At 37.2% G+C, this 26,764-nt stretch overlaps 1 protein-coding gene and 1 pseudogene across 7 annotated transcripts in view; one reads left to right on the forward strand and one right to left on the reverse strand.

Moving 5' to 3' along the window:
• The window catches only part of ALMS1 (ALMS1 centrosome and basal body associated protein), a 220,524-nt gene that overhangs the window by 44,444 nt on the left and 149,316 nt on the right, over window positions 1-26,764 (reverse strand). For all 6 annotated transcript variants that reach the window (XM_079940071.1, XM_079940069.1, XM_079940068.1 and 3 more), the window contains 3 exons: window positions 17,662-17,799; window positions 15,172-15,342; window positions 808-1,970 (listed from right to left, as the gene is read on the reverse strand). In XM_079940071.1, the coding sequence (XP_079796197.1) occupies window positions 808-1,970; window positions 15,172-15,342; window positions 17,662-17,799 (1,472 nt within the window). The remainder of the gene's footprint in view (window positions 1-807; window positions 1,971-15,171; window positions 15,343-17,661; window positions 17,800-26,764) is intronic.
• Window positions 20,023-26,376, forward strand: LOC307195708 (eIF5-mimic protein 2-like; annotated as a pseudogene). Its single transcript has one exon. The product of its transcript is annotated as an eIF5-mimic protein 2-like (transcript).

Here is a 26,764-nt window from a genome sequence, read left to right on the forward strand (position 1 = left end):
CTTATATGATTGTTGTTACTGAGAATGTACTGTAAGGATGCCGATGAGGATTTTGTTACACCACAATGCCTTCTTTATGAGGACAGATGAGAGAAATTTAAGAAGCCTTAGTATCAGAAATATCTGTAATGCTTTTGAAAATTTAGTTTGCTTTTATATTAGAGTTATGTAATTGATCACAAAATTCTAGCAACACTAATTTCTAGAAAACATAAAGCAAAATTTGTGGCTCATCTTTAGCAACCATATCCACAAGGTATCAACTTGCCTTCCCATCACTCTTAATTCTTCATGTATTTATTTTTTAAATCATGTTGTACCTCACCCCTCCCTGGCTTCAGTCTAATTTTCCATCATTCCAATTCTTCATTTACTTAAAAAACAATCATATCATATTACTTATATGTGTGTGTGTGTGTGTGTGTGTGTGTGTGTATGCTTAAAAGCACCTCAAAATTTCTCAAAAGACAGGGAGGAATGAATAAACAAAAACCAACAGGCAATATTGTTCAGAATGGAGGTCATTCTAAACTTGAAGATCCCCTGTACCAAAGGTATAGACTTTGCAGATTTTGCAGCATTTAGCAGCAAAGCCTTTCATCCAAAGGGTAATTCGTAAATGAGTGTTGATGAAAAGAATGACAACTCAAACAGCACTGTACTACACTTTCTCACTCTTTTCCAGCTGGTAAGAAATGTTACAGTTAGGAAAGGGCAATTGGTTTTTTTTCACCTGTGTGCAAAGCTTAACTAAAAAGTCCATGAAAAATGCAGTCATATTGCCAGATGGAATTTGCAGCCATGTACCTGGACGTGTTTCCTTCTGGTGTGTTCTGAAGTAATTTGGGGATAACCTGTATTCAATGGTTTCTTGTTTTTCTTGCTCCGCTTCTCAAGGTATCTCCTCTGATGGTCGGTGATGCTGCTGTATAATTTAATTCGCCTGGGTGACAAACAAACTCTTTCATGACCAAAAGCATGGATCAGTCGGGCAGTATCAATGGTGGAAATAGAGCTGCTCCTCTCATGCAGAGTCACTTCCTTATCTGTTTGGGTCAATATATCTGATTCCACAGAAGTGGTGGTGGAAAGGATGTTGGTGGCAGTATCTGTGAGCAGCTCACTCTCCTCTGAGTGTCTAGAATCTGAAGAAGCGTTATTTATATAATGAAAACCTGGCAGTTTTCTCAAAATATATTTATCAAATTTAATCTGTTCAATTTTAATCTGCTTGGACCTCCCAGCTTGATGAGTAGAAAGAACCTTGTTTTTTTTAAGATCGCCTGTGTTTCTATGGCATTTCTCCAGGCTTTTATACTGTTTCTTTTTCTGAAGCTTGTTCTTCTGCTGTTGCTGTCTACCACTCCATTCCTTAACATCTTGTTTCCCTTTGCTATCATCCTGTGTACTTTCTGAGGGCTGGAGAAAATGTGTGATGGGATGCTGAAGAAGTTTAGCCAAATGATCAAGTCGCTCCACCAAGGAAAGTTCCTTCTTGGCACTGAACTCAGGAGGTTTCTGTTGCCTCTGTCGCTCCTGATACCTGTTCCAGAGTTCATTTAAACTCACAGTGTGCTGAGCTGTTAACTCTCGGGTGGCCTTATGATCCCTTTTTAGGTCATTAACTTGTTTGTCATATTTTAGAAAATCTCTAGCCTGACTTTTAGTAGTATGCTTTACTTCTTTGTTTTCCAAGTTTACATCGATACTGAGGCTCTCTATTGTGGTATAATCTGACTTTGTCTTTGCCACATTTTGATAAGAGGAAGGAAGACAAGTGTGTTCTCTTTGTTTGTCTGGATGATGCTGAAAGGAATCTTTCCAAGAATGACTCATGAAAACTCTTCTTCCTAAGGATTCATGGCAAAAATCTTGATCACTTGGTAGGTGCACTGGATGATGAAAGTAAAACTTAGCTGACCTGAAGACAGAATGGGTGGTATTTTCAAATTCTGAATGACATCTGGACTCTGAAAAGGCAAAAAAAAAAAAAAAAAAAAAAGATTTTGAAGGACTTTCAAAATATTTGCATTCCATTTAAAAATAGTATTCACATTTAATTCTTTAGATACAAAACAGAGACTGAAGGAAAGAATGGTCTATATAAAGATTAAGAAAACTCACTGCCTGGACAAAGGATTCATGCCTTGTGCCTAGTGGCCAGATTGGCATGGTAATAGTTTAAGAGACTCAGGATCAAAAGACCCAGATTCTGGGCTGGATTCTGCCACAGACTGGCTCTATGACCTTGAGGAGGGCATTTTGGTCCCTGGGATGTAACAGCAGCTGCTATGTATTACTGCTTGCTATGTGCGGGGTATTATGAATATGCTCTATATCTGTTTTTTTCCCCTCTTATAAAACTGAGAGAGAGGTATTATTAATCTCATTTTCAGCTAAGAAACCTGAGACTTTATTTTTATCATCAGTAATTAAATGGATGGAATTTTAAAAACTCCAACCCTTTACATGTTTTAGAGCCTTGAAAAATTCTTTTTTGTGAACCATCTTCACACCCCCTCAATTTTTTTTTTGTGGTAAAATACACCTAATATAAATTACCATCTTCCATCTTCACATTTTGACAGTCATTCTATATCAAAACAGGCATTTTAAGATGTAGAACATTTTAACAACTATAAACCGTAATTGTAAACATTAATTCAGTTTCCATACACATTTTTAGAGTTCTAAGTCTAAAGAAACAGACATACACATGAAACAAAGTATCACTTGTAACTATGGGATCCATTCTTCCTTCTCTATAGATTATTGGTAATCAGAATTTTCACTAAATACTCTGGGAATCCCTAAGACAATTTCCCCAATATATAGTGGGATACATGGAGTCTGCTTTTATATCTAAAGTATAAAAAGACTCTCAAACCTCCCAATGAACAAAAGTCCAGGACCAGGTGGCTTCACTGTTGAATTCTACCAAACATTTAAGGAAGAATTAATATGAAAGATTCTCAAACTCTTCCAATAAACAGAACAGAACACTTCCAAACTTATTTTATAAGGCCCACATTACCCTGTTACCCAGACGTTACCTAGATACCCAGTGTAGATACACTACAAGGAAATTACAAGCCAATATCCCTGATGAACATACATGCAAAAAAAACCCAAACAAAACATTAGCACACCAAATTCAATAATATATTAAAAGGATTATACACTATGATCAAGTGGGATTTATTCCAGGGATGCAAGGACGGTTCAACATCTACAAATCAATCAATGTGGTACATGACACTAACCAAATAAAGGATAAAAATCATATAATCAATAGATGTAGAAAAAGCATTTGAGAGAACTCAAAATCTATTCATGATAAAAACTCTCAACAAAGTAGGTCTAGAGGAAACATAGCTCAATGACCATTTCTGACAAGACCATAGCTAACATACTCAATGGTGAAAAATGGAAAGCATTTCCTCTAAGATCAGGTACAAGACAAGGATATCCACTGGCATCACGTTTATTGAACACAGTATTGGAAGTCCTAGCCAGAGCAATTAGGCAAGAAAAAGAAACAAAAGGCACCAAATCAGAAGAGAAGCAAAACTGTCACTATGTGAAAATGGCATGATTTTATATATAGAAAACCCTAAAGACTCCACCAAAAAAAACTGTTATAACTAATACATTCAGTAAAGTTGCAGTATACAAAATTATTTAACAGACAAAAATCTGTTGCATTTCTATATATTAAAAATAAACTACCAGAAAAAGAAATTAAAACAATCCTATTCATAATTGCATCAAAAGAATAAAATATCTAGGAATAAGTTTAACCAAGGAGGTAAAAGACCTGTATACTGAAAACATTGATGAAAAAAGCTGAAAAAGACATGAAAAAATGGGAAAATATTCTGTGCTCACAGATTTGAAGAATTAATATTGTTAAAATGTCCACACTACTCAAAACAATCTACAGATTCAACGCAATCCCTATCAAAATTCCAATGGCATTTTCCACAAAAATAGAACAATCCTAAAATTTGTATGTAACCACAAAAGACTCCAAATAGCCAAAGCAATCTTAAAAAAGTAGAAGAAAACTGTAGGCATCACACTCCCTGATTTCAAACTATGTTACAAAGCTACAGTAATCAAAATGGTATAGTACTGGCATAAAAACAGACATGTAGATCAATGGAACAGAATAGAGAGACCAGAAATAAACTCTCACATATAAGGCCAATTACCTTATGACAAAGGAGCCAAGAATATACAATGGGGAAAGGATAGTCTCTTCAATAAATGGTACTGGAAAAACTGGATAGCCACATGCAAAAGAATGAAACTGAACCATTATCTTACACCATACACAAATATCAATTCTAAATGGATTGAAGGTTTAAATGTAAGATCTGAAACCATAAAATTCCTAGAAGAAAACATAGGCAGTTAAGAGCTTTGACAGTGGTGTTAGCAATAATTTTTTGAATTTGACACCAAAAGCAAAGACAACAAAAGCAAAAGTAAATAGTAGGAGTACATCCAACTGAAAGGCTTCTGCACAGCAAAAGAAGCCATCAGACTACTGAATGGAAGAAGATATTTGCAAATGATATATCTGACAAGGGGTTAACATCCAAAATACACAAAGACTTCAACTCAAATAAAACAAACAAACAACCCAATTAAAAAACGGGCACAGGATCTTAATAGACATTTTTGTAAAGAAGACATACGAATGGCTAACAAATACAGGAAAAGATACTCAGCATCAATAATCATCAGAGAAATGCAAACCAAAACCACAATAAGATATCATGTCACACCTGTCAGAATGGCTATCATCAAAAAGACAAGAAATAACAAGCATTAGTGAGGATATGGAGCTAAAGGTTCCTTTTTCTGTGCACTGTTAGTGAGAATGTAATTGGTGTTGCTGCTATGGAAATCAGTATGGAGGTTACCCAAAGAGTTAAAAATGGAACTACCATATGATCCAACAATTCTGCTTCTGGGTCTATACACAAAACAATTGAAAGCTTGGTCTTGGAGAGATATTCGTATATGTGTGTTCACTGCAGCACTATTTAAAATAGCCAAGACATGGAAACAACCTAAGTGTCCACTGATGGATGAACAGATAAAGAAAATGTGGTATGGGGGGTGGGAGGAATTGGGAGATTGGGACTGACATATATACACTATTGATACTATGTATAAAATAGATAACTAATGAGAACCTACTGTATATAGCACAGGGAATTCTACTCAGTGCTCTGTGGTGACCTAAATGGGATGGAAATACATAAAAGAGGGGATATATGTATATGTATAGCTGATTCACTTTGCTGTACAGTAGAAACTAACACAACACTGTAAAGCAACTATACTCCAATAAAAATTAAAACAAAACAAAAAAAATGTGGTATAGAGGAAAGTGGGCAAGACGGCAGAGTAAAAAGACCTTGAGCTCACCTCTTCTCACAAGCACACCAAAATCACAACTATCTGCAGAACAACCATTAAAAAAAAACATACACACACAAAAAACTGGAACCCACGAGAAAAGATCTCCTACACCAAAAGACATAAAGAAGGAACCACAACAAAACTGGTAGTAGGGACAGACTCACGATATAATCAAATCCCATAACCCCTATGTAGGTAGCCTGAAAACTGGAGAGTAAATATATTACAGAGGTTCTCCCAGGCTGGGGGTCTGGCACTGTTGAGATGAGCCCACAGAGCATCTGGCTTTGAAGGCCAGAAGGCTTAATTGCAGGAGTCCCACAGGACTGGGGTAAATAGAGATATCGCTCTTAAAGGGTGCACATGAAATCTCATATACCCTGGGACACAGGGCCAAAGAAGTAATTTGATAGGAGCCTGGGCCAGACCTACCTGCTGGTCTTGGAGAGTCTCTTGGAGCGTCAGGGGTTGGGGGAGGGTGGCTGAGGCTCACCCTGGGGTCATAGACACTGGTGGCAGACATATTGGGGAACACTGTTGTTGGTGGATGACATATTGGCTCATTAGTTCCAAAACCTGGCCCCACCCAACAGCCTGCAGGCAACAGTGCTGGGACGCCTCAGGCCAAGGAACTAACTGGGTCAGGACACAGCTCCACCCATTAGCAGACAGGCTGCCTAAAGACTAAAAAGCTCACAGCTGCCTTTGGACTCGCCCCTAGACATGGCCCAGCCCACCAGAGGTCCAAGACCCAGCACCACCCACCAGTAGAAAGGCACAGGACTCTCCCACCAGGAAGCCAGGCCAAGCCTCTAGACCAGTCTCATTCACCAGGATACAGGCACCAAAAGCAAGAAAACTATGATTCTGCAGTGCAGGCCAGAGCCTACCCTGGGACCAGCTGGGCCCTGGACTGGCCCACTAGCAGGCCAAAGAAACCTTCAGGACACTCCAGACCCTGTACCCAACTGTGTCAGGAACCGACACCACCCCCACAACAACCTGAAATGAGCTCTGGGATCCCAGGGCCCTGCAGCTGGACTCCAGGAGCCAGCTCTGCCTGCCAGTAGACCAGCACTAACCCCAGGATCTGGCTTCAACTACCAGTGGGTAGGCAACAACCCTAGGGTCTTCAGGACCCTGACTCCATCCACCAGTGAGCCAGCATTAGCCCCGGGGCCCCTAGGATTCTGCAACCAGCCACATTGTGACCAGGCCCTGCTAAACAGCAGCCAGCAGCATCCACACAAGGCAGGACCTAGCAACCAACCAGACTAGGGGCCTACCAGACTGCCCACATAGTTAGCCTACCACAACAGAAGGCCCAAGTAGCCCTCTTAGGGTGAACCCCTGGAGTACACAGCTTGGGTTAACAAGAGGGGAGTGCATTGCTGGAGTGCACAGGATGCCTCCTACAGAGGGCCACTCCTCCAAGGTTGAGAGATGTAACTTACCTACTGCATACATAAAAATACAAATAGCAACTTATTGACAAAATGAGATGGCAGAGGAATACGTTTCAGATGAAGGAACAAGATAAAATCCCAGAAGAAGAACTAAGTGAAGTGGAAACAGGCAATCTACCCAAGAAATAGTTCAGAGTAATGAGCATACAGATGATCAAAGAACTCAGGAGGGGCTTCCCTGGTGGCGCAGTGGTTGAGAGTCCGCCTGCCGATGCAGGGGACACGGGTTCGTGCCCCAGTCCGGGATGATCCCACATGCTGCGGAGCGGCTGGGCCCGTGAGCCAAGGCCGCTGAGCCTGTGCGTCCGGAGCCTGTGCTCCGCAACGGGAGAGGCCACAACAGTGAGAGGCCCGCGTACCACAAAAAAAAAAAAAAAAAAAAAAAAAAGAACTCAGGAGGAGAATGGATGCACAGAACGAGAAGTTATAAGTTTTAAGAAAAGAGTTAGAAAATATAAAGAACAACCAGACATGAAGAATACAATAACTGAAATGAAAAATACAGTGGAAGGAATCAAAGTAGACTAAAGGATTCAGAAGAATGGATCAGTGAGCTGGAAGACAGAGTAGTGGAAATCACTGCCACTGAACAGAAAAAAGATAAAAAAAAAAAAAAAAAGAAATGAGGACAGTTTAAAAGATCTCTGAGACAACATCAAGAGCACTAATATTTGCATTACAGGGGTCCCAGAAGAAAAGAGAAAGAGCCCGGGAAAATATTTGAAAGAAAGAGCTCAGGAAAATATTTGAAGAGATAATAGCTGAAAACCGCCCTAACCTGGGAAAGGAAATAGTCATCCAAGTCCAAGAAGTGCAGAAAATCCCATACAGGATAACCCAAAGAGGAACACACCAAGACACGCTGTAATCAAAATGTCAAAAATTAAAGATACAGAGAATACTAAAAGCAGCAAGGGGAAAGCAACAAATAACATACAAAGGAACTCCCATAAGACTATCAGCTGACTTTTCAGCAGGCACTCTGCAGGTTGGAAGGGACTGGCATGATATATTTAAAGTGATGAAAGGGAAAAACCTACATCCAAGAATACTCTACTCAGAAAGGCTCTTGTTCAGATTTGACAGAGAAATCAAAAGCTGTATAGACAAGCAAAGGCTAAAAGAATTCAGCACCACTAAACCAGCTTTATAACAAATATTAAAGGAACTTCTCTAGGTGCAAAAGATATGAGAAAATTATGGAACAAAAAAGCTCACCAGTAAACATACAGTAAAGGTAGGAAATCATTCACAAACAAAGCTAGCAGGAAGATTAAAAGACAAAAGTAGTAAAATCATCTGTATCCACGATAAGCAGTTAAGGGATACAAAAAACAATTTGACGTAAAACATGACATAAAAAACAGTAATCATGAGGCAAGGAGAGTACACATGTAGGGTATTTAAGATGCATTTGAAGTTAAGACATCAGCAACTCAGAAGAATCACATATATAGAGAGAGAGACTGCTATACAATAACCTCAAGGTAACCACAAGCCAAAAATCTATAACAGATACACACATACACAAAAAAGGAATCTAAACATAACACTGAAGATAGTCATCAAATCACAAGAGAAGAGAACAAAAGAAGGAAAAAGACGACCTACAGAAACAAATACAAAACAATTAACAAAATGACAGTATACATATTGATAATTACCTTAAACGCAAACAGACTGAATGCTCCAACCAAAAGACACAAACTGGATGAATGGATACAAAAACAAGACCCGTTTATTTGCTGCCTACAAGAGACTCACTACAGATCTAGAGACACATACAGACTAAAAGAGAGGGGATGGAAAAGGTAGTCCACACAAATGAAAATCAAAAGAAAGCCAGAGTAGTAATATTTATATTAGATGAAATCAACTTTAAAATAAAAACTGTCACAGGAGACAAAGAAGGACACTACAGAATGATCAAGGGATCAATCCAAGAAGAAGATATAACAGCTGTAAATATATATGCACCCAACATAGGAGCACCTTAATACATAAGGCAAAATATTAACAGACATAAAAGGAGAAATCAACAGTAGCACAATAATAGTAAGGGACTTTAACACCCAACTTACCTCAATGGACAGATCATCCAGACAGAAAATCAATAAGGAAACATAGGCCTTAAATAACACATTAGACCAAAGGGACTTAACTGATATTTATAGAGCATTCCACCCAAAAGCAGCAGAATACACCTTCTTTTCAAGTGCACATGGAACATTCTCCAGGATAGATTACATGTCAGGCCACAAAACAAGCCTTCGTAAATTTAAGAAAACTGAAATCATATCAAGCTTCTTTTCCAACCACAACTCTATGGAACTAGAAATCAACTACAAGAAAAAAAAAAACTGCAAAACCCACAAACACGTGGAGGCTAAACAATATGCTACTAAACAACCAATGGATCACTGAAGAAATCAAAGAGGAAATCAAAAACTACCTAGAGACAAATGAAAACGAAAACACGATGATCTAAGACCTATGGGATGCAGAAAAAGCAGTTCTAAGAGGGAAGTTTATGGTGATACAGGCTTACCTCAGGAAACAAGAAAAATCTCAAATTAACAACCTAAACTTACATCTAAAGCAAGTGGAGAAAGAAGAATAAAAACCAAAGTTAGTAGAAGGAAAGAAATAAATATCAGAGCAGAAATAGATGAAATAGAGACTAAAAAAACAATAGGAAAGATCAATGAAACTAAAAGCTGGCTCTTTGAAAATATAAACAAAATTGATAAACCTTTAGGAAGACTCATCAAGAAGAAAAGGGAGAGGGCCCCAATCAATAAAATCAGAAATGAAAAAGGAGAAGTTACAACTGACACGACAGAAATACAAAGGATCACAAGAGACTACTATGAGCAACTACACGCCAATAAAATGGACAACCTAGAAGGAATTGATGAATTCTTAGAAAGGTACAATCTCCCAAGACTGAATGAGGAAGACACAGAAAATATGAACAGACCAATTACCAGAACTGAAATTGAATCAGCAATTTAAAAATTCCCAACAAAGAAAAGTCCAGGACCTAATGGCTTCACAGGTGAATTCTACCGAACATTGAGAAGAGTTAACACCCATCCTTCTGAAACCATTCCAAAAATTTGCAGAGGAAGGAACACTTCTGAACTCATTCTAGGAGGCCACCATCACCCTGATACCAAAACCAGACAAAGATATTACAAAAAAGAAAACTACAGACCAATACCACTGATGAACATAGATGCAAAAATCCTCAACAAAATACTAGCAAACCGAATCCACTAATAAATTAAAAGGATCATACACCATAATCACGTGGGATTCATCCCAGGGATGCAAGGACTTTTCAATATCTGCAAATCCATCAGTGTGATACACCACATTAACAAACTGAAGAATAAAAACCATATGACCGGGCTTCCCTGGTGGCACAGTGGTTAAGAATCCACCTGCCATTGCAAGGGACACGGATTCGAGCCCTGGTCCAGGAAGATCCCACATGCCGCGAAGCAACTAAGCCCGTGTGCCACAACTACTGAACCTGTGCTCTAGAGCCTGTGAGCCACAACTACTGAGCCCGCGTGCTACAACTACTGAAGCCTGTGCACCTAGAGCCCGTGCTCTGCAACAAAAGAGAAGCCACCGCAACGAGAAGCCCGCACACCGCAACAAAGAGTAGCCCCCGCTTGTTGCAACTAGAGAAAGCCCGCACTTTCAACACAGCCAAAAATAAATAAATAAAATAAATTTATTAAAAGAAAAACATATGATCATCTCGATAGATGCAGAAAAAGCTTTTGACAAATATCAACACACATTTATGATAAAAACTCTCTAGAACGTAGGCACAGAGAGAACATACCTCAACACAATAAAGGCCATATATGACAAACCCACAGCTAACATTATACTCAATGGTGAAAAGCTGAAAGCATTTCCCCTAAGATCAGGAACAAGACAAGGATGTCCACTCTCGCACTTTTATTCAGCATAGTTTTGGAAGTCCTAGTCACGGCAAGCAGAGAAGAAAAAGAAATAAAACAAATCCAAATTGGAAAAGAAGAAGTAAGCTGTCCACTTTTACAGATGACATGATACTATAAAATCCTAAAGTTGCTACCAGAAAACTACTAGAGCTCATCAATGAATTCGCTAAAGTTTCAGGATATGAAATTAATACACAGAAATCTGCTGCATTTCTACATACTAACAATGAAACATAAGAAAGACACATTAAGCAAACAATCCCATTCACCATTTAGAACTAATAAACGAGTTCAGCATGGTTGCAGGATAAAAGTTAAATATTAAAAAAACCAATTGTATTATTATATACCTGCAATTAACAAACTGAAAATGAAATTAAGAAAACCATTCTGGGGGAATTCTCTGGCGGTCCAGTGGTTAGGACTCTGCAATTCCACTGCAAGGGGGCATAAGTTAGATCCCTGGTTGGGGAACTAACATCCCTCAAGTCAAGCAGCACAGCCAAAAACAAAATCAAAAACTAAAACAAAAGCAAAAGAAAACCATTCTGTTCACAACAGTCTCAAAAAAATTAAAATATTAATGTAAATTTAACATAAGAAGAGAAAAACTTCTACTCTGAAAGCTACAAAAAATTACTGCAAGAAATTAAAGTATATCTAAATAAATGGAAAACATCCCAAGTCCATGGACTTAACTGTTAAGAAAGCAATTCTCACCAAACTGATCACAGATTCAACACAATCCCTATCAGAATCCTAGCTTATTTCTTAGTAGAAATTTTGCAAGCATATGGAATTGTAAAGGACCCAGAATAGCCAAGACAATCATGAAAATAAGATAATGTTGGAGGACTCATACTTCCCAATTTTAACTCACAGAATGGGAGAATATATCAAAATCAAAATTTAGATAAGAGTGTGTATCTAGAATACATAGAACTCTTAAAATTCAATAAAAAAAAGAAATAATCCAAATGAAAACCAGGCCAGGATCTGAATACACATTTCTCCAAGGATAATGCACAACTGGCCAATAAGCACACAGAAAGATGTTCAACATCATAATCATGAGGCAAATGCAAATCAAAATCAAAATGAGATACAAATTCACATCCACTAGAATAGACCCAATGAAAAAGTCAGATAATAAGTGTTGGTGAGTTTGTAGAGAAATTGAAATGCTCATACATTGCTACTGGGAATGTAAAATGGTGCAGCCACTTTGGAAAACAGTCTGACAACTCCTCAAACGATTAAATATAAAGTTATCACATGATCTAGGAATTCCATTCCTGGGTACATACCCAAGACAAATGAAAACATACTGTTCATATAAAAACCTGTACATGAACATAAAAGCATTTATATTTTATAAATATAAAATCATTATTTTATAAAAGCATTATTCATAGTAGCCAAAAGGTGGAAACAACCAAATGTCCATCAACAAACGGATAAACAAAATGTGATACATACATACGATGAAATATTATTGAGCCATTAGAAGGAATAAAATAATGATATAAGCCCGTAACTTGGATGAACCTGAAAACATCATGCTGAGTTAAAAGAAGCCAGTCACAAAAGTCCACACATTAAATGATTCCATTTGTATTAAGGTCTAGAATAGGAAAATTTATAATAGAGACAAAGTAGATCAGTGGTTGACTTAGGGCTTGGGGGGAGGTGCGTGATGAGGAAACAGGGGTGATAGCTAAGGGGTATAGGGTTTCTTTCTGAGGTGATAAAAATGTTCTAAAATCAACTGTGTTGATGGTTGCACATATCTGTGAATAGGGTAAAAATCATTAAATGGTACACTTTAAGTGGGAGAATTATATATGTGCATTACATATCAAAAAAGCTGTTGAAAAAAATGTTCTATGATCATTTGAAAGGTTTTTTTTAAAAAGCATACAAACATTTATACACATCAACCTCATTATTTCCAGATGTTTCTCTAACGCTTTTTTTTTTTTTTTTTAAATTTCATTTCCATGGTCTGTTATGGGCTAAGTATGTGTGTTCAAGCTCCCTAGTGTTCTGTATTATCCATTTCTCCTTGAGGGTCCTCTAGGGCAGCAGTCCACAACTTTTTTGGCACCAGGGACCGGTGTCATGGAAGACAATTTTTCCACAGATGGGGGTGGGGGGTAGGGGGATGGTTCAGGCGGTAACATGAGGAATGGGGAGCGATAGGGAGCTGCAGGTGAAGTTTCGCTCGCTCGCCCGCCACTCACCTCCTCTGTGCGGCCTGGTCTAGAGTATGTTTCTGCAGGTTATGTTTCCATCTTTCTTTTCCAAGCTATGTCTCCTAGACTACCCACTGCAGAGTTGCAATGTTGTTTTTTCATCTTATACATTCTTTTTTGTGTGTGATAAACACAGAAGATTAAATTTACCATCTTAACCAATTTTTAAGCATACAGTTCAGCAGTGTTAAGTATGTTCACACTGTTGCACAACAGATCTCTAGAACATCTTCATCTTGCAACACTGAAACTCTACACCCAATAAACATTAATTTTCCCTCCTTTCTCTCCCCAGCCGTTGGCAGCCACTTTTCTACTTTGTTTCTAAGATTTTCACTATTTCAGATACTTCCTATAGGTAGAATATACAATGTTTATCTTTTTGTGACTGGCTTATTTCACTCAGCACAAGGTCCTTGAGATTCACCTAAGTTATAGCGTGTGACAGGATTTTCTTTTTTTTAAGGCTGCATAACATTCTATTGTATATATATCACATTTTTATCCATTTATCCACACATATTTATCCATTCATCTGCTGATGGACATATCTTGATTATTGTGAGTAATGCTGCAATGAACATGGGTGTGCAGATATCTCTGAGATCCTGCTTTGAATTCCTTTGGATATACACCCAGAAGTGGGATTGTTGTATCATATCGTTATTCTATTTTTAATTTTTTAGGAACCTCCATACTGTTTTCCATAATGGCTGTGACATTTTATATTTCCACCAACAGTGCACAAGGGTTCCAATTTCTCTGCCTCCTTGCCAACAACTGATATTTTCTGTTCTTTTGATAGTACCCATCCTAATAGGTGTGCAGTAGTATCTCATTGTGGTTTTGATTTGCATTTCTCTGATGATTAGTGATATTAAGCATCTTTTCATATACTTGTCGGCCATTCATAAATACTCCCTGGAGAATTGTCTATTCGAGTCCTTTACCAATTTTTAAATTGGGTTTCTTTGTTGTTGAGTTTTAGAAGTTCCATATATAATCTGGATATTCATCACTTATCATGATTTGCAAATACTTTCTCCTATTCCACAGGTTGTCTTTTAACTCTGTTGATTGTATCCTTTGAAGCAGAGTTTTAAATTCTGATACAGTATAATTTATTTATTTTTGCTTTTGTTGCCTATACTTTTGGTGTCATATCCAAGAAATCATTGCCAAATCCAATGTCATGAAGCTTTTCCCCCACGTTTTCTTCTAAGAGTTTTATAATTTTAGCTCTTCTGTTTGGATCTTTGATCCATTTTGAGTTAATTTTGTATATGGTAAAAGGTAATGGTCCAAATTAATTCTTTTGCACGTGGATATCCAGGTTTCCAACACCATCTGTTGAAGAGACTATTCTTTTCCTACTGTGTAGTCTTGGTGCCCTTATGGAAAATCATCCACCTAATACATTCTTGATGTTAGCAGCTGCACGAGGACTATTTTCAAAATACAGTATCCACAGATTAGCTTCTTGACTCCTTTCTTTTCTTATCTGGATACTGTTCTATATTCCTCTAAGACATAAAGTTTGACAGCTAGGTAGTAACGGCTTGTGTCCTATACAGTTTTCTTTTATGTTATTAGAGAAAGGGGGCCATGGGTAAACATAAATAGATTTGATCTTGGGTCCTTTTTATCGTAATTTTTAAAAAGTTTGTATTGAGGTTCTTTCTGTCTTTGTCACAGTCATCTGGAATGCCTTAAGCTTTCTGCTGTTTCAGTGTTGAGACATGATACTTCACTTCTAATACTATCAGCCTTGAGTATTTAATTGTAATTTTGTTTCTAAATTGCCAGTATCTTTTCCCAGAAGTAACAATTATCTTACAAATAAATACATACATCCACACAGACAGAGAAGCACTGAAGTGATATGCATAAGAAAGCAAAAAATAAAAAAATGGAACTCTGTTTAAATTGTGAGACTACAGTCTCATCAGAATTAAGTGGAAACACATAGACACAGGCGTTTGCGTGCGCATGCTCTCTCTCTCTCACACCCCCTACCCCACTCCCCATTACCTGCAATATCTATTTGCAAGGATTTCTTCTCTTCGGGCCAGCCTTCCTTAGGAACTGTCCTCTTACTGTGGATCTCCTCTTTCTGTTTAGTGGCTTTAGTGTCTGGTAGATTAACAATCTTCGTGTCTTGTAGTTGAGCTGACTGCTCTGAAGCAGCAGCAGCACTGGAACCTAAGAGAGGAAAATCAAGATTCAGACAGGAAGCTGACAAAAATTATTTTAAAATACCTCTCAAGCATCTACTAGTGTGAGAAGATAGTTACGCTGGATAAACAGTGAGATGGATGCAGGACAGGAATAAAGACACAGACGTAGAGAACAGACTTGAGGACACGGGGAGGGGGAAGGGTAAGATGGGACGAAGTGAGAGAGTGGCATGGACTTATATACACTACCAAATGTAAAATAGATAGCTAGTGGGAAGCAGCCGCATAGCACAGGGAGATCAACTCAGTGCTATATGACCACCTAGAGGGGTGGGATAGGGAGGGTGGGAGACACAAGAGGGAGGAGATACGGGGATATATGTATATGTATAGCTGATTCACTTTGTTATAAAGCAGAAACTAACACACCATTGTAAAGCAATTATACTCCAATAAAGATGTTTAAAACAAAAAAAAAGTGAGATGGAGGGCTTCCCTGGTGGCATAGTGGTTGAGAGTCCGCCGGCCGATGCAGGGGACACAGGTTCGTGCCCCGGTCCAGGAAGATCCCCTATGCCACAAAGCGGCTGGGCCCATGAGCCATGGCCGCTGAGCCTGCACGTCCGGAGCCTGTGCTCCGCAACGGGAGAGGCCGCAACAGTGAGAGGTCCACGTACCGCAAAAAAAAAAAAAAAAAAAGAGATGGAAAGAGAAAAGCATTTTGGGCAAAGGTGACTACATATGAAAAAAATGGAATCAGGAAAGCAACTGAACATCTAAGAAACAGTGCAAGTATATAATTTATTAGATTATAGAATTTGTAAGGCAAAGAGAGAAAAATTAGCATTTGAAAAGTTCTTTGGGAGCCCATTCTACTGTTCTGAAAGACTAGGCTAAAAAATTTAGTTTTCATTCTTTTTTTTTTTTGCGCAGGCTTCTCATTGCGGTGGCTTCTCTTGCTGCGGAGCACAGGAGGGCTCGAACCCGTGTCCCCTGCTTTGGCAGGCGGATTCTTAACCACTGCACCACCAGCGAAGTCCTAGTTTTTATTTTCAAGGGCAATGAAAACTTTTTGATGAGGAAATTAACATGATCAAAACTTTTTCTGAAGCATTTGTTTAAAAACAGCAAAAAAGCTGGTAAGTTTTCAAATACAATATTTGCCCAGAATACAATATAACTTCTGAAAAAGAATCAATACACAAAAAAGAGAAGTGGCTAATTATACTCCAAAATATGTTTCTATTTATACTTGTGGCAGACTACCAGCTGTCCTCTGAAATCCATTTTCCTTTTCCTCTAAAATAGAACCTGATTTATCTGGGCATACCATAATAGAGATTATATTTCCCAGCCTCCCGGGCAACATAGGTTGGTGTGACCATGTGAATAAGTCTGGCCAATAGGATGGAAGGGGAATGGTACATTTAACTTTTGAGAAGTATTTAAAGGAAGAAATACACTTTTTTCTTTATCCTTTTTTTTTTTTTTTTTTTTTTTTTGTGGTACACGGGCCTCTCACTGCTGTGGCCTCTCCCATTGCGGAGCACAGGCTCCGGACGCACAGGCTCAGCGGCCACGGCTCATGGGCCCAGCCGCTCCGCAGCATGTGGGATCCTCCCGGACCAGGGCACGAATGTGGGATCCTCCCGGACCGGGGCACGAACCCGTGTCCCCTGCATTGGCAGGGGGACTCCCAACCACTGCGCCACCAGGGAAGCCCTCTTTTTCCTTTGTTTTCCTTTTTGCTGGCTGGAATACGTGTCTGACAACTACAGCATGAGAATGGAGGCTAAAATGTTGAAGCAAAAGGAGAGAAAGAGCTTTGTTCCCTGATACTCTTTTCTGTCTTCTTTAAGCCAATGTCATTTTGTTTTTGTTTTCATCTCTCAGAGCCAAAACTATCCTAAACGAAACACACTTTTACAGGCATTTTTAATCAGCACAGTCCTACCAAAGTAAATTAACTGGGAAGGTAGTTAGGAAGTAAACAAGCTAAATTCCTGAAGAACAAAGGCCTATATAAAACAATTTTATTAGAGAATTAGCATCTCATGGCAACAAATGTTTTTATCAGTAGAGTTTTTAAAAGTCCATTATGTGAATTTCTGGCAATGCGATTAATTTGTGTATAATATTCATAAAGTTCTCCAAAAATATCTCAAGGAGCTTTAAAAATGTTAGTTTTACCTGCCAGGGTACACCAAAAGTTGCAGCTAACATCCTATTTCACATATGAACAAGATGGAGGGTTGAAGAGAGCAAGAATATATAATATTTTTCTATTTATATTCATTTTAGAAGGTCAGAATAAAACAATAGGCAGATGATTCAGTTCCACTACCTGTAATGTCTTTCTGCAAGGATTCTTTTTCTTCAGATCGAGAAGCCTCGGTCACTGCCCTTTCACTGTAGATCTCCTTTTTCTGGTTTTTGTCTGAGAGGTCCTCATCCCCAGTGGTAAGAACTTGAACTTGAGCATCTGGAATAATGATGTCATTTGATCCCAGGGAGAAGGAAAAGATAACACAAGCAAGTAATCCACCCCTTCCACCCCAAACAAAAACCAAAACAAAAACCTCTTTATATATTAGGAAAAAAAGCATCTCTTAGGCTCAACCATGTAAAAGCTGTGACAGTTTTAAGGACTTTATAACATATGACAGTTTTGGGGGGTTTGGAAAGTTCTCCATATTTTTCTGTGTACAATCACTTTAAACAAAATCTGTTCTTTGCTGTTTTGATGCAACAGTTTAAAAAAAAAATCCAGATCAGGTATCTTTCAAAGTAGCAAAGTACATCTGAACAAGACTATTCAAAATTTTTGTCACTTAGGGGGCAAATTTTGATATTTCATATAATCCTAGAAAAGCATCTATATCATCTAGATTTTATATATAGTACTTATATAATTCTTTAAAATCTCCTGAGGTTAAATTTGTCTAATGCTTTCTATTTTCCTTCTGTTTTTCTTGGTCATACTTGCTAGAGATTTATCTACCTTATTGGTCTTTTAAAATCAGCTCTTTTCTTTTCTTTTTTTTTTTTTGTGGTACGCGGGCCTCTCACTGTTGTGGCCTCTCCCATTGTGAAGCACAGGCTCCGGACGCGCAGGCTCAGTGGCCATGGCTCACGGGCCCAGCCGCTCCACGGCATGTGGGATCTTCCCAGACCGGGGCACAAACCTGTGTCCCCTGCATCGGCAGGTGGACTCTCAACCACTGCGCCACCAGGGAAGCTTTCTTTTCTTTTTTATTGTATGAGAAAACGCAAGTGCAAAATAATAATGTTGGTAAATAAATTAAAAATCACCAATACAACAACTAGGATACAGTTATCAAGCAGTTAATACGGTTATATGTTTTTTACAATGGATTGACAAGAGATTCATTTCCTATCTCTAAGAATGAATATTTTTCAACAAAGCAGTCAGAAAGGCAATAGAGATTACGAAAAACAACATAATGAACACCAATGTGTCTACTATAGAGCTTAAGAAATAAGATAAAACATTACAGATATAATGATATAATGATAATGATACCCTGTGTAAAGCCTCAATGATACCATTCTCTCTTTTCAGTAGCAACCTTAAGCTCAATTTAGAGTTCGTCAATCTCAAGGATGTTCTTGAACTTTTTACTATACAGTGCTGCATGTATTAGTCAACAATGTACTGGATGGTTTTGCGTGTCTTTAAACTTTATATAAAGGGTATAATACTCTGTGTACCTTTAAATAACTTGCCTTTTACACTCAGTATTACGACTGGGGGATTTACTCATAGTGACTCTAATTAACTCATTCTCAGTGTTATGTAGAATTCTATGGAATTAATATATCAATTTTCACCTGTTGGTAAACTTTAGGCTATTTCTAATTTTTTTTTTTTTTTTTTTTTTTTTGGTGGTACGCGGGCCTCTCACTGTTGTGGCCTCTCCCATTGCGGAGCAAAGGCTCCGGACGTGCAGGCTCAGTGGCCATGGCTCACAGGCCCAGCCGCTCCGCAGCATGTGGGATCTTCCCAGACCGGGGCACGAACCCGTGTCCCCTGCATCGGCAGGCAGACTCTCAACTACTGCGCCACCAGGGAAGCCCTCTAATTGTTTAATACTGAAAAGCATTACAATGAACATTACTATAAAATTTCTTTGTAGGTTGTATGAGTTTCAAATATCTTCTCTCAGTCTGTGTCTTGTCTTTGAATTATTTATGATGTCTTTCGGTGCACAAAATTTTTCATTTTAATAATACCACTTATTTTCTTTTTCCTTCACGGTCTGTGCTTTGTGTGTCTTATTTAAGAAATCATTCTTTCATGGTCAAAGGTCATCTGAATTCTAAAAGCTTAAAGTTTTCTTTTTACATTTAATATCATTTGGACTACATTTTTGTTTAATGTGCAGCAGGGATCTATCTGATTTTATTTTTTCTTACATATATAATCAATGGTCCAAACACTATTGAATAGTTCACCCTTTCTCCAGGATTGTTATGTCATCTGTTTCATATATTAGTTTCCACATTCATGGGTGTGTTTCTGGGTCAACATGTTGTTCCACTTTTCTTTGTTTATTCCTTTGCAAGTGAGGTCTTAAACATATATATTATATATATATATAAATTATATATAAATTTTATATATGTGTACACACACACACACACACACACACACACACACACACACACGTCTTTTGATGTCTGGTATAGCAAGTTCCCTTACCTTATTCTTTAAATATACTTCTTGAATTTCCAAAAAAATTTTGGAATCAGCCTGTCAAGTTCTATGAAAAAATCTACTGGAATTTTGAGTAGCAATTCATTGAATTTATTTAAGTCTTCCTTAATATATTTCAATGAAGCTTTATCATTTTCTCTAGTTTTTCATGTCCTTTGTTAGATTCATTTCTAAGTACTTATTTTTTGTTGTTTTTAAAAAAAGTATCTTAAAAAATCTTTTGCATTATGTATCAGAAGACATGTATCAAAAAATGCACAGAGAACTCAGTTAATTGTTAAAAAGTGAACATGTACCCAGGTAAAAAAAAAAAAAATCTGCCTATATAACCCTATATGCTCTCCCCTCATTCTTTCAATCTCCCTCAGGCTGAGCATAACACCCCATTTTAAATGCAACAAATTACTTATATATCTGAACTTTATATAAATGGAATAATACAGCACATAGCCTTTATGTCTTGCTTTCTTCTCTTACATTATATTTGTCAGATTCGTTAAGTGTTAAAACATATATTTGTCTTTTACTCAGTCTCATTTACTGGTTACTATTCAACAGTGTTAATATGGTACAATTCACTCATACTACTGGAAAAATAATGGCATAATAAATATAAAAATAATGGCATCAGGGTAATTGCCAGTTTGGAGCTATTACAAAAACTGCTGTAAAGAATATTCATGTGGCAGAGGAGACACCGCCACAGTTGCCGCCACCTCCGGGATTTCTGGTTCTTTTCTCTTCGCCTTAAATTCGGGTGTCTTTTATGAATAATCAAAAGCAGCAAAAGGCAACGCTATCAGGCCAGCGTTTTAAAACCAGAAAAAGAGATGAAAAAGAGAGGTTTGACCCTACTCAGTTTCAAGACTGTATTATTCAAGGCTTAACTGAAACTGGTACTGATTTGGAAGCAGTAGCAAAGTTTCTTGATGCTTCTGGAGCAAAACTTGACTATCGCCGATATGCAGAAACACTCTTTGACATTCTGGTGGCCGGTGGAATGCTGGCCCCAGGTGGTACACTGGCAGATGACATGATGCGTACAGATGTTAGTGTGTTTGCAGCACAAGAGGACCTAGAGACCATGCAAGCATTTGCTCAGGTTTTTAACAAGTTAATCAGGTGCTACAAATACCTGGAGAAAAGTTTTGAAGATGGAAGTTAAAAAGCTGCTGCTGTTCTTAAAGGGTTTTTCAGAGTCGGAGAGGAACAAGCTGGCTATGTTGACTGGTGTTATTCTGGCTAATGGAACACTTAATGCATCCATTCTTAATAGCCTTTATCATGAGAATTTGGTTAAAGAAGGGGTTTCAGCAGCTTTTGCTGTAAAGCTCTTTAAATCATGGATAAATGAAAAAGATATCAATGCAGTAGCTCCAAGTCTTTGGAAAGTGAGCATGGATAACAGACTGATGGAACTTTTTCCTGCCAATAAACAAAGCGTTGAACACTTCACAAAGTATTTTACTGAGGCAGGCTTGAAAGAGCTTTCACAGTATGTTTGGAATCAGCAAACCATAGGAGCTCGTAAGGAACTCCAGAAAGAACTTCAAGAACAGATGTCCCGTGGTGATCCATTTAAGGATACAATTTTGTATGTCAAGGAGGAGGTGAAGAAAAACAACATCCCAGAACCAGCTGTCATTGGAATAGTATGGTCCAGTGTAATGAGCACCGTGGAATGGAACAAAAAAGAGGAGCTTGTAGCAGAGCAAGCCATCAAGCACTTGAAGCAATACAGCCCTCTACTTGCTGCCTTTACAACTCAAGGTCAGTCTGCGCTGATTCTGTAACTGAAGATTCAGGAGTATTGCTATGACAACATTCATTTCATGAAAGCCTTCCAGAAAATAGTGGTGCTTTTTTATAAAGCTGAAGTTCTGAGTGAAGAACCCATTCTGAAGTGGTATAAAGATGCACATGTTGCCAAGGGGAAAAGTGTCTTCCTTGAACAAATGAAAAAGTTTGTAGAGCGGCTCAAAAATGCTTAAGAAGAATCTGAGTCTGAAGCTGAAGGAGGTGACTGAATTTGAAACTACACCCTCAGTAAAGCAAACAGGAGTTGTAGATAAAATATCATGTCTCCTGTGTCCTGGTTCTTACATCTTCCTACCTCCCTATATCAAGCACGATATAAGGGCTTTCATGGCAAATTTTAACTGTTTCTACGGTTACTGGAAATGTTGGATTTAGTTTCTGAAACCATGTTTTAAGTAGCTACAGGAGCTACAGATTTGAATTTAATGTTGCATTAGTCTTTTCACTTATCTTCTACCTCCTGTATTTTCTACTGTAATAATGTAATTTAAGGCCTTCCACAATGAACAGTTCACTTTTCCCCTGGGTTTTCTATATCAACAGTTTTCAAGATATGATTTGGTTAAAAATAATTTGTTATAAAAATTGTTTGCAAATTAAACTGTAAAAGTAAAAAAAAAAAAAAAGAATATTCATGTATGTCTTGGTGCTCACGCACATCCTTTCCTGTGGAGTATATAGTTAGGAACAGAACTGCTCTGTTATGCTTTTGTGTAACTTAGTAGATAATGGCAAATTGCTTTCCAAGGTCACTCTACCAATTTACATTCTTACCAGCAGTGAATAAGTACTGTTTGTTCTATATTCTTACCAACACAGTATTAACTTTTTCATTTCAGCCATTTTAATGGGTATGCAGAGATATCTTACTGTGGTCTTAATTTGCAATTCCCTGTTGATGAATTAAGTTGAATATTTTGCATACGTTCATTGGCTACTGGATAGTCTCTTTTATAAAAAGTACCTATTCAAGCCTTCTGTCCTTTTTAAAAATTGGATTGCCTAACTTTTTCATACTATTTGTATGAGTTCTTTTTATATTCTGGATAGAAGTCCTTTATGAGATATGTATTGTAAATATCTTCCCCACTCTGTGGCTTGCCTTTTACTCTTTTATTTGGTGTTTAATTAATAGAATCCCTTAATTTAATGTGGCATATCTGTCAGTTTTTTTTTTTATGGCTACTATTTTTTGGGGGTGGGGATCCAATTTAATAAATGTTTTCCCATTCCAAGATTGTGAGGACATACTCCTCTGTATTTTCTTGCAGAAGACTGACCTATCCATCTATCGATGCCTTTCATATTTAAATCTGAAGTATAAAGAATTGATTTTGGTGTACAGTGTAATGTAGGGGGGTCATAGTTCTATTTTTTTCCTAACATCCAATTTACCTAACATCATTTTACTGAAAAGATCATCTTTTCCCCCACCATACTGCAGTGGTACCTTTACTGTAAATCAGGTGTCCATATATGTGAATCTGGAGTATTCTCTTCTATGGTCAGCCTATTTATTCTTGTGCCAACATCACACTGTCTTAATTACTAAAGTTTCATAATAAGTTTTGATACTTGGTAGTGTAAACCTTCTAGAATCTTTTTCAATTTTTTATTATTTGTATTTAAGGGTGTAACGTTACCCCTAATCACTTTGGCTATCTTCTATACATTTTGATAGCAGAATTTTATTATTATTTAGTTTTAAATATATTGTAACTTCCAGTATGACTTTAACTTCTGAGTTACTTAGAATTACATTTTTAAATTTTCAAATACATGTTTATTATATTAGTATATATATATAATATTTACATATTAGGTATATTAGTTTCCTAGGGCTGCCACAATAAATTACTACAAACTGAGTGGCTTAAAACAAAATAAATGTATTCTCCCACAGATCTGGAGTTTAGAAGTCGAAATCAAAGTGTCAGCAGGAACATGGTCTCTCAAAAGTCTATCTGGGAGAATCTTTCCTTGTCTCTTCCAGCTTCTAGTGACCCCTAGTGCTCCTGGCTTCGGACAGCATAATTCCAATCTCTGCTCCTGTCTTCACATGGCCTCCTCTCCTCTTTTTATAAGTACACTAATCATTGGATTTAAGGCCCACCCTACATCCAGGATGATATAACCTAGAGATCTTTAACTAATGACATTTGCAAAGACCCTATGTCCAAATAACATCACATTCTGAAGTTTCCTGTGGACATGAATTTTGGGGGGATTACTACTTAACCCATAAAACAGATTTTTGTTTCATTTTGTTATTCCATGTTTTTATTGTTGAGTTCTACTTTAGCTACACTGTAGTCAAAGAAGCTGTTCTGTTTGAACATCAATTCTTCAAAACCAACAGCTTCATCAATTTTTCTAAGTGTTCCGTGTGTTCTTAAAAAAATGAAAAGTTCTCTATAGTAAGTCAAACTTTTAAATTCCATTTTTAAATCTTGTCTACTTTAATTTTCTTTCCTGGTCTCTCACTTTCTGATAGATATGTATTGTTGGGTTTACCTATATTTTCCTGTCATTTTTCCTGCATACAAGTTTGAGTAAAAGAAAATAAACTCAAATTTTATCTTATTGGTATATTTGAGACTTTTGTTATTATGAGGTAAACTCATAATATATATTAATATTTTTTGGCCTGGAATTTTATTTTGTCAATATTAACATTGCTCATTAGCTTTATTTTAGTTAGTATTTGCCAAATATATCATTTTCCATCTCTTCCATGTTTTGGGAGGTAAGGCAAAATAAACTGTAATCTAATCAAAAGAACATATACAAATGGTTTTGAAAGTCAAATAGTTCCAGTAAACTTATAACAGAAATCAACAGTTTTCAAATACCACCAATTTATTTAGCCATTTCTTCTAGTATCACTATCCTTGTTTCCAAATAACATGCCTTTATATTGCTGTATCCTTTTTAGTTCCAGAAATTATTTTTTATTTCCTTCTATGATCAACATGGATTTACCTTTTATAGAACTTTCCTGTCACACCCATATTCCCTCAATCTATCTTCTGAAAAGTTTTAGCCCTATATTAATGTTCATTGTTTATATATTAGGTAAATTGTAGTCATGATGATTAAATCAATATTCAGTGATTGTGTTATGTTTCTATTATTCAGTTAAACCAACTAGTATACCGTAATCACATTTATTTTCTTTTACAAAGTTTTGCTTTTACTGAGGAGTTAATAATTGCCTATTTTTGCATTTGCTATGTTTCTATATACCAATCCCTACATCATCCTCATAAATGTAAATAGAATTGAAAATCTCTTCTAAATACAGTCAACTACATAAGGTATTCTATCAACTCGACCTTTTTCTTACAGTCCTCAATCTGAACTTGTTCTAGATCTTCTGTACCACTGCTGCAATGGCAATTCCTTTCCCCCCTCTTCTATGTTGGCCCCATTTCCTCCATCCCATGTTTTCCTTTAAAAAAAATTAAATCTACTCCTTCATTTTATTTAGTGAAATAATTTTCCCTCAGAATTTCAAGGCATCACTCCTTTGGTTTCTAGTTCCATGTATTATTTTTGAAAAGCTTAATGTCAGTCTAATTTGCATTTCTTTATATGGTACCTGTTTTCTTTCTGGAAGCTTTCAGAATCTCTTTCCTTGCCAGTGTTTCAAAATTTCAAGGTCATGTGCCTTGGTGTGGATTTTTATGTACATGACAATTCCTATTAGCATGGAAATTCATATCCTTCAGTTTTGGAATTTATTCCTATACTAGTCCTTTGAGTTCTTCTTTTCTATCTTCTCTACTATCTCTATGGAACATCTGTTTTTGATGTTGACCCTCTGGGGCCAATCTTGAATTTTTTTTCATTTTCCCTTCTTTTTATGTTGTTTCCTAACAGATTTCCTCACTTTTATATTCCAATCCTTCTACTGAGATTTTTACTTCTGATATATTTAATGGGCTCACTTAGCTATTATACAGAAGTCACTATTCAATTTTCCCCAGCAAGTATCTTCCCCCTATTCTTCTAAATCCTTTAAAGTGAGAGGCTCTGAGGCTGGGCTTCTCCAAACGGTGAAATAAGAGGACTTCTCCTTAGGATGTTAAGTTTGGAAATAGACCAACAATAATAGTAGCAGTGGACCCACATAACAAGTGGGAAGTTATAGGGGTCCCTCAGTGAACAAAGCCTAACTTATTTCACACACATCATCCTTACCAAATGCAAACTAGAGGTGAGTTATATTTGGTAAGTTCATTGTGCAGACTTCTGATGGAGTTCCCTTAGTCTATCACTTTGTTCCCTGCCAATTTTTCTACATCCACCTCCTTCTCAATTGTCTGACAGTGGGATCACAGGGTTATCTATATGTACCAAATTACCACTAATATATAGCTTGTATATGAGAGTTTTTATTTATGAACTACATTTTGCAAAAATATTTGCCTTTCTATTTACTTGGCAGCCTCAACGTTAACTGGCAGATGTACTTCTTTTATCTTATTTCAAAAGACTTCAAAATGCTTTTCAGTGCAACAAAAAGTTATCTGGAAGAATAAATGTGTGCACTTTAGCAAGCAGCCTTTCATTCGGTTTCCTCATAAAAGCATTAACAACATCACATGAAGTCATTAACACTATGCCAAAACTGGAACATAGAGCCAGCCTATGTCTGAGTACTGCCCCGGGATCAGTAGGTCCTATTTGCCTAATAGCTATGCACAGGAATAAAAAACTGTAAATGCAACAAAGCAACACATGCAAGTATACATGTAGAAATTTCAGTGGCTCCTGGAATTTTTATTTAATAAATACTATTGTGCATCAGTTAAAGAAGCACAATGTCAGGGATGCAAAGGAAAAACAATCATGCAGATTCCTAAAGATTAAAAGCTTTTATAAAACA

The sequence above is a fragment of the Stenella coeruleoalba genome, assembly GCF_951394435.1.
Source record: "Stenella coeruleoalba genome assembly, chromosome: 13".
Taxonomy (NCBI): Eukaryota; Metazoa; Chordata; class Mammalia; order Artiodactyla; family Delphinidae; genus Stenella; species Stenella coeruleoalba.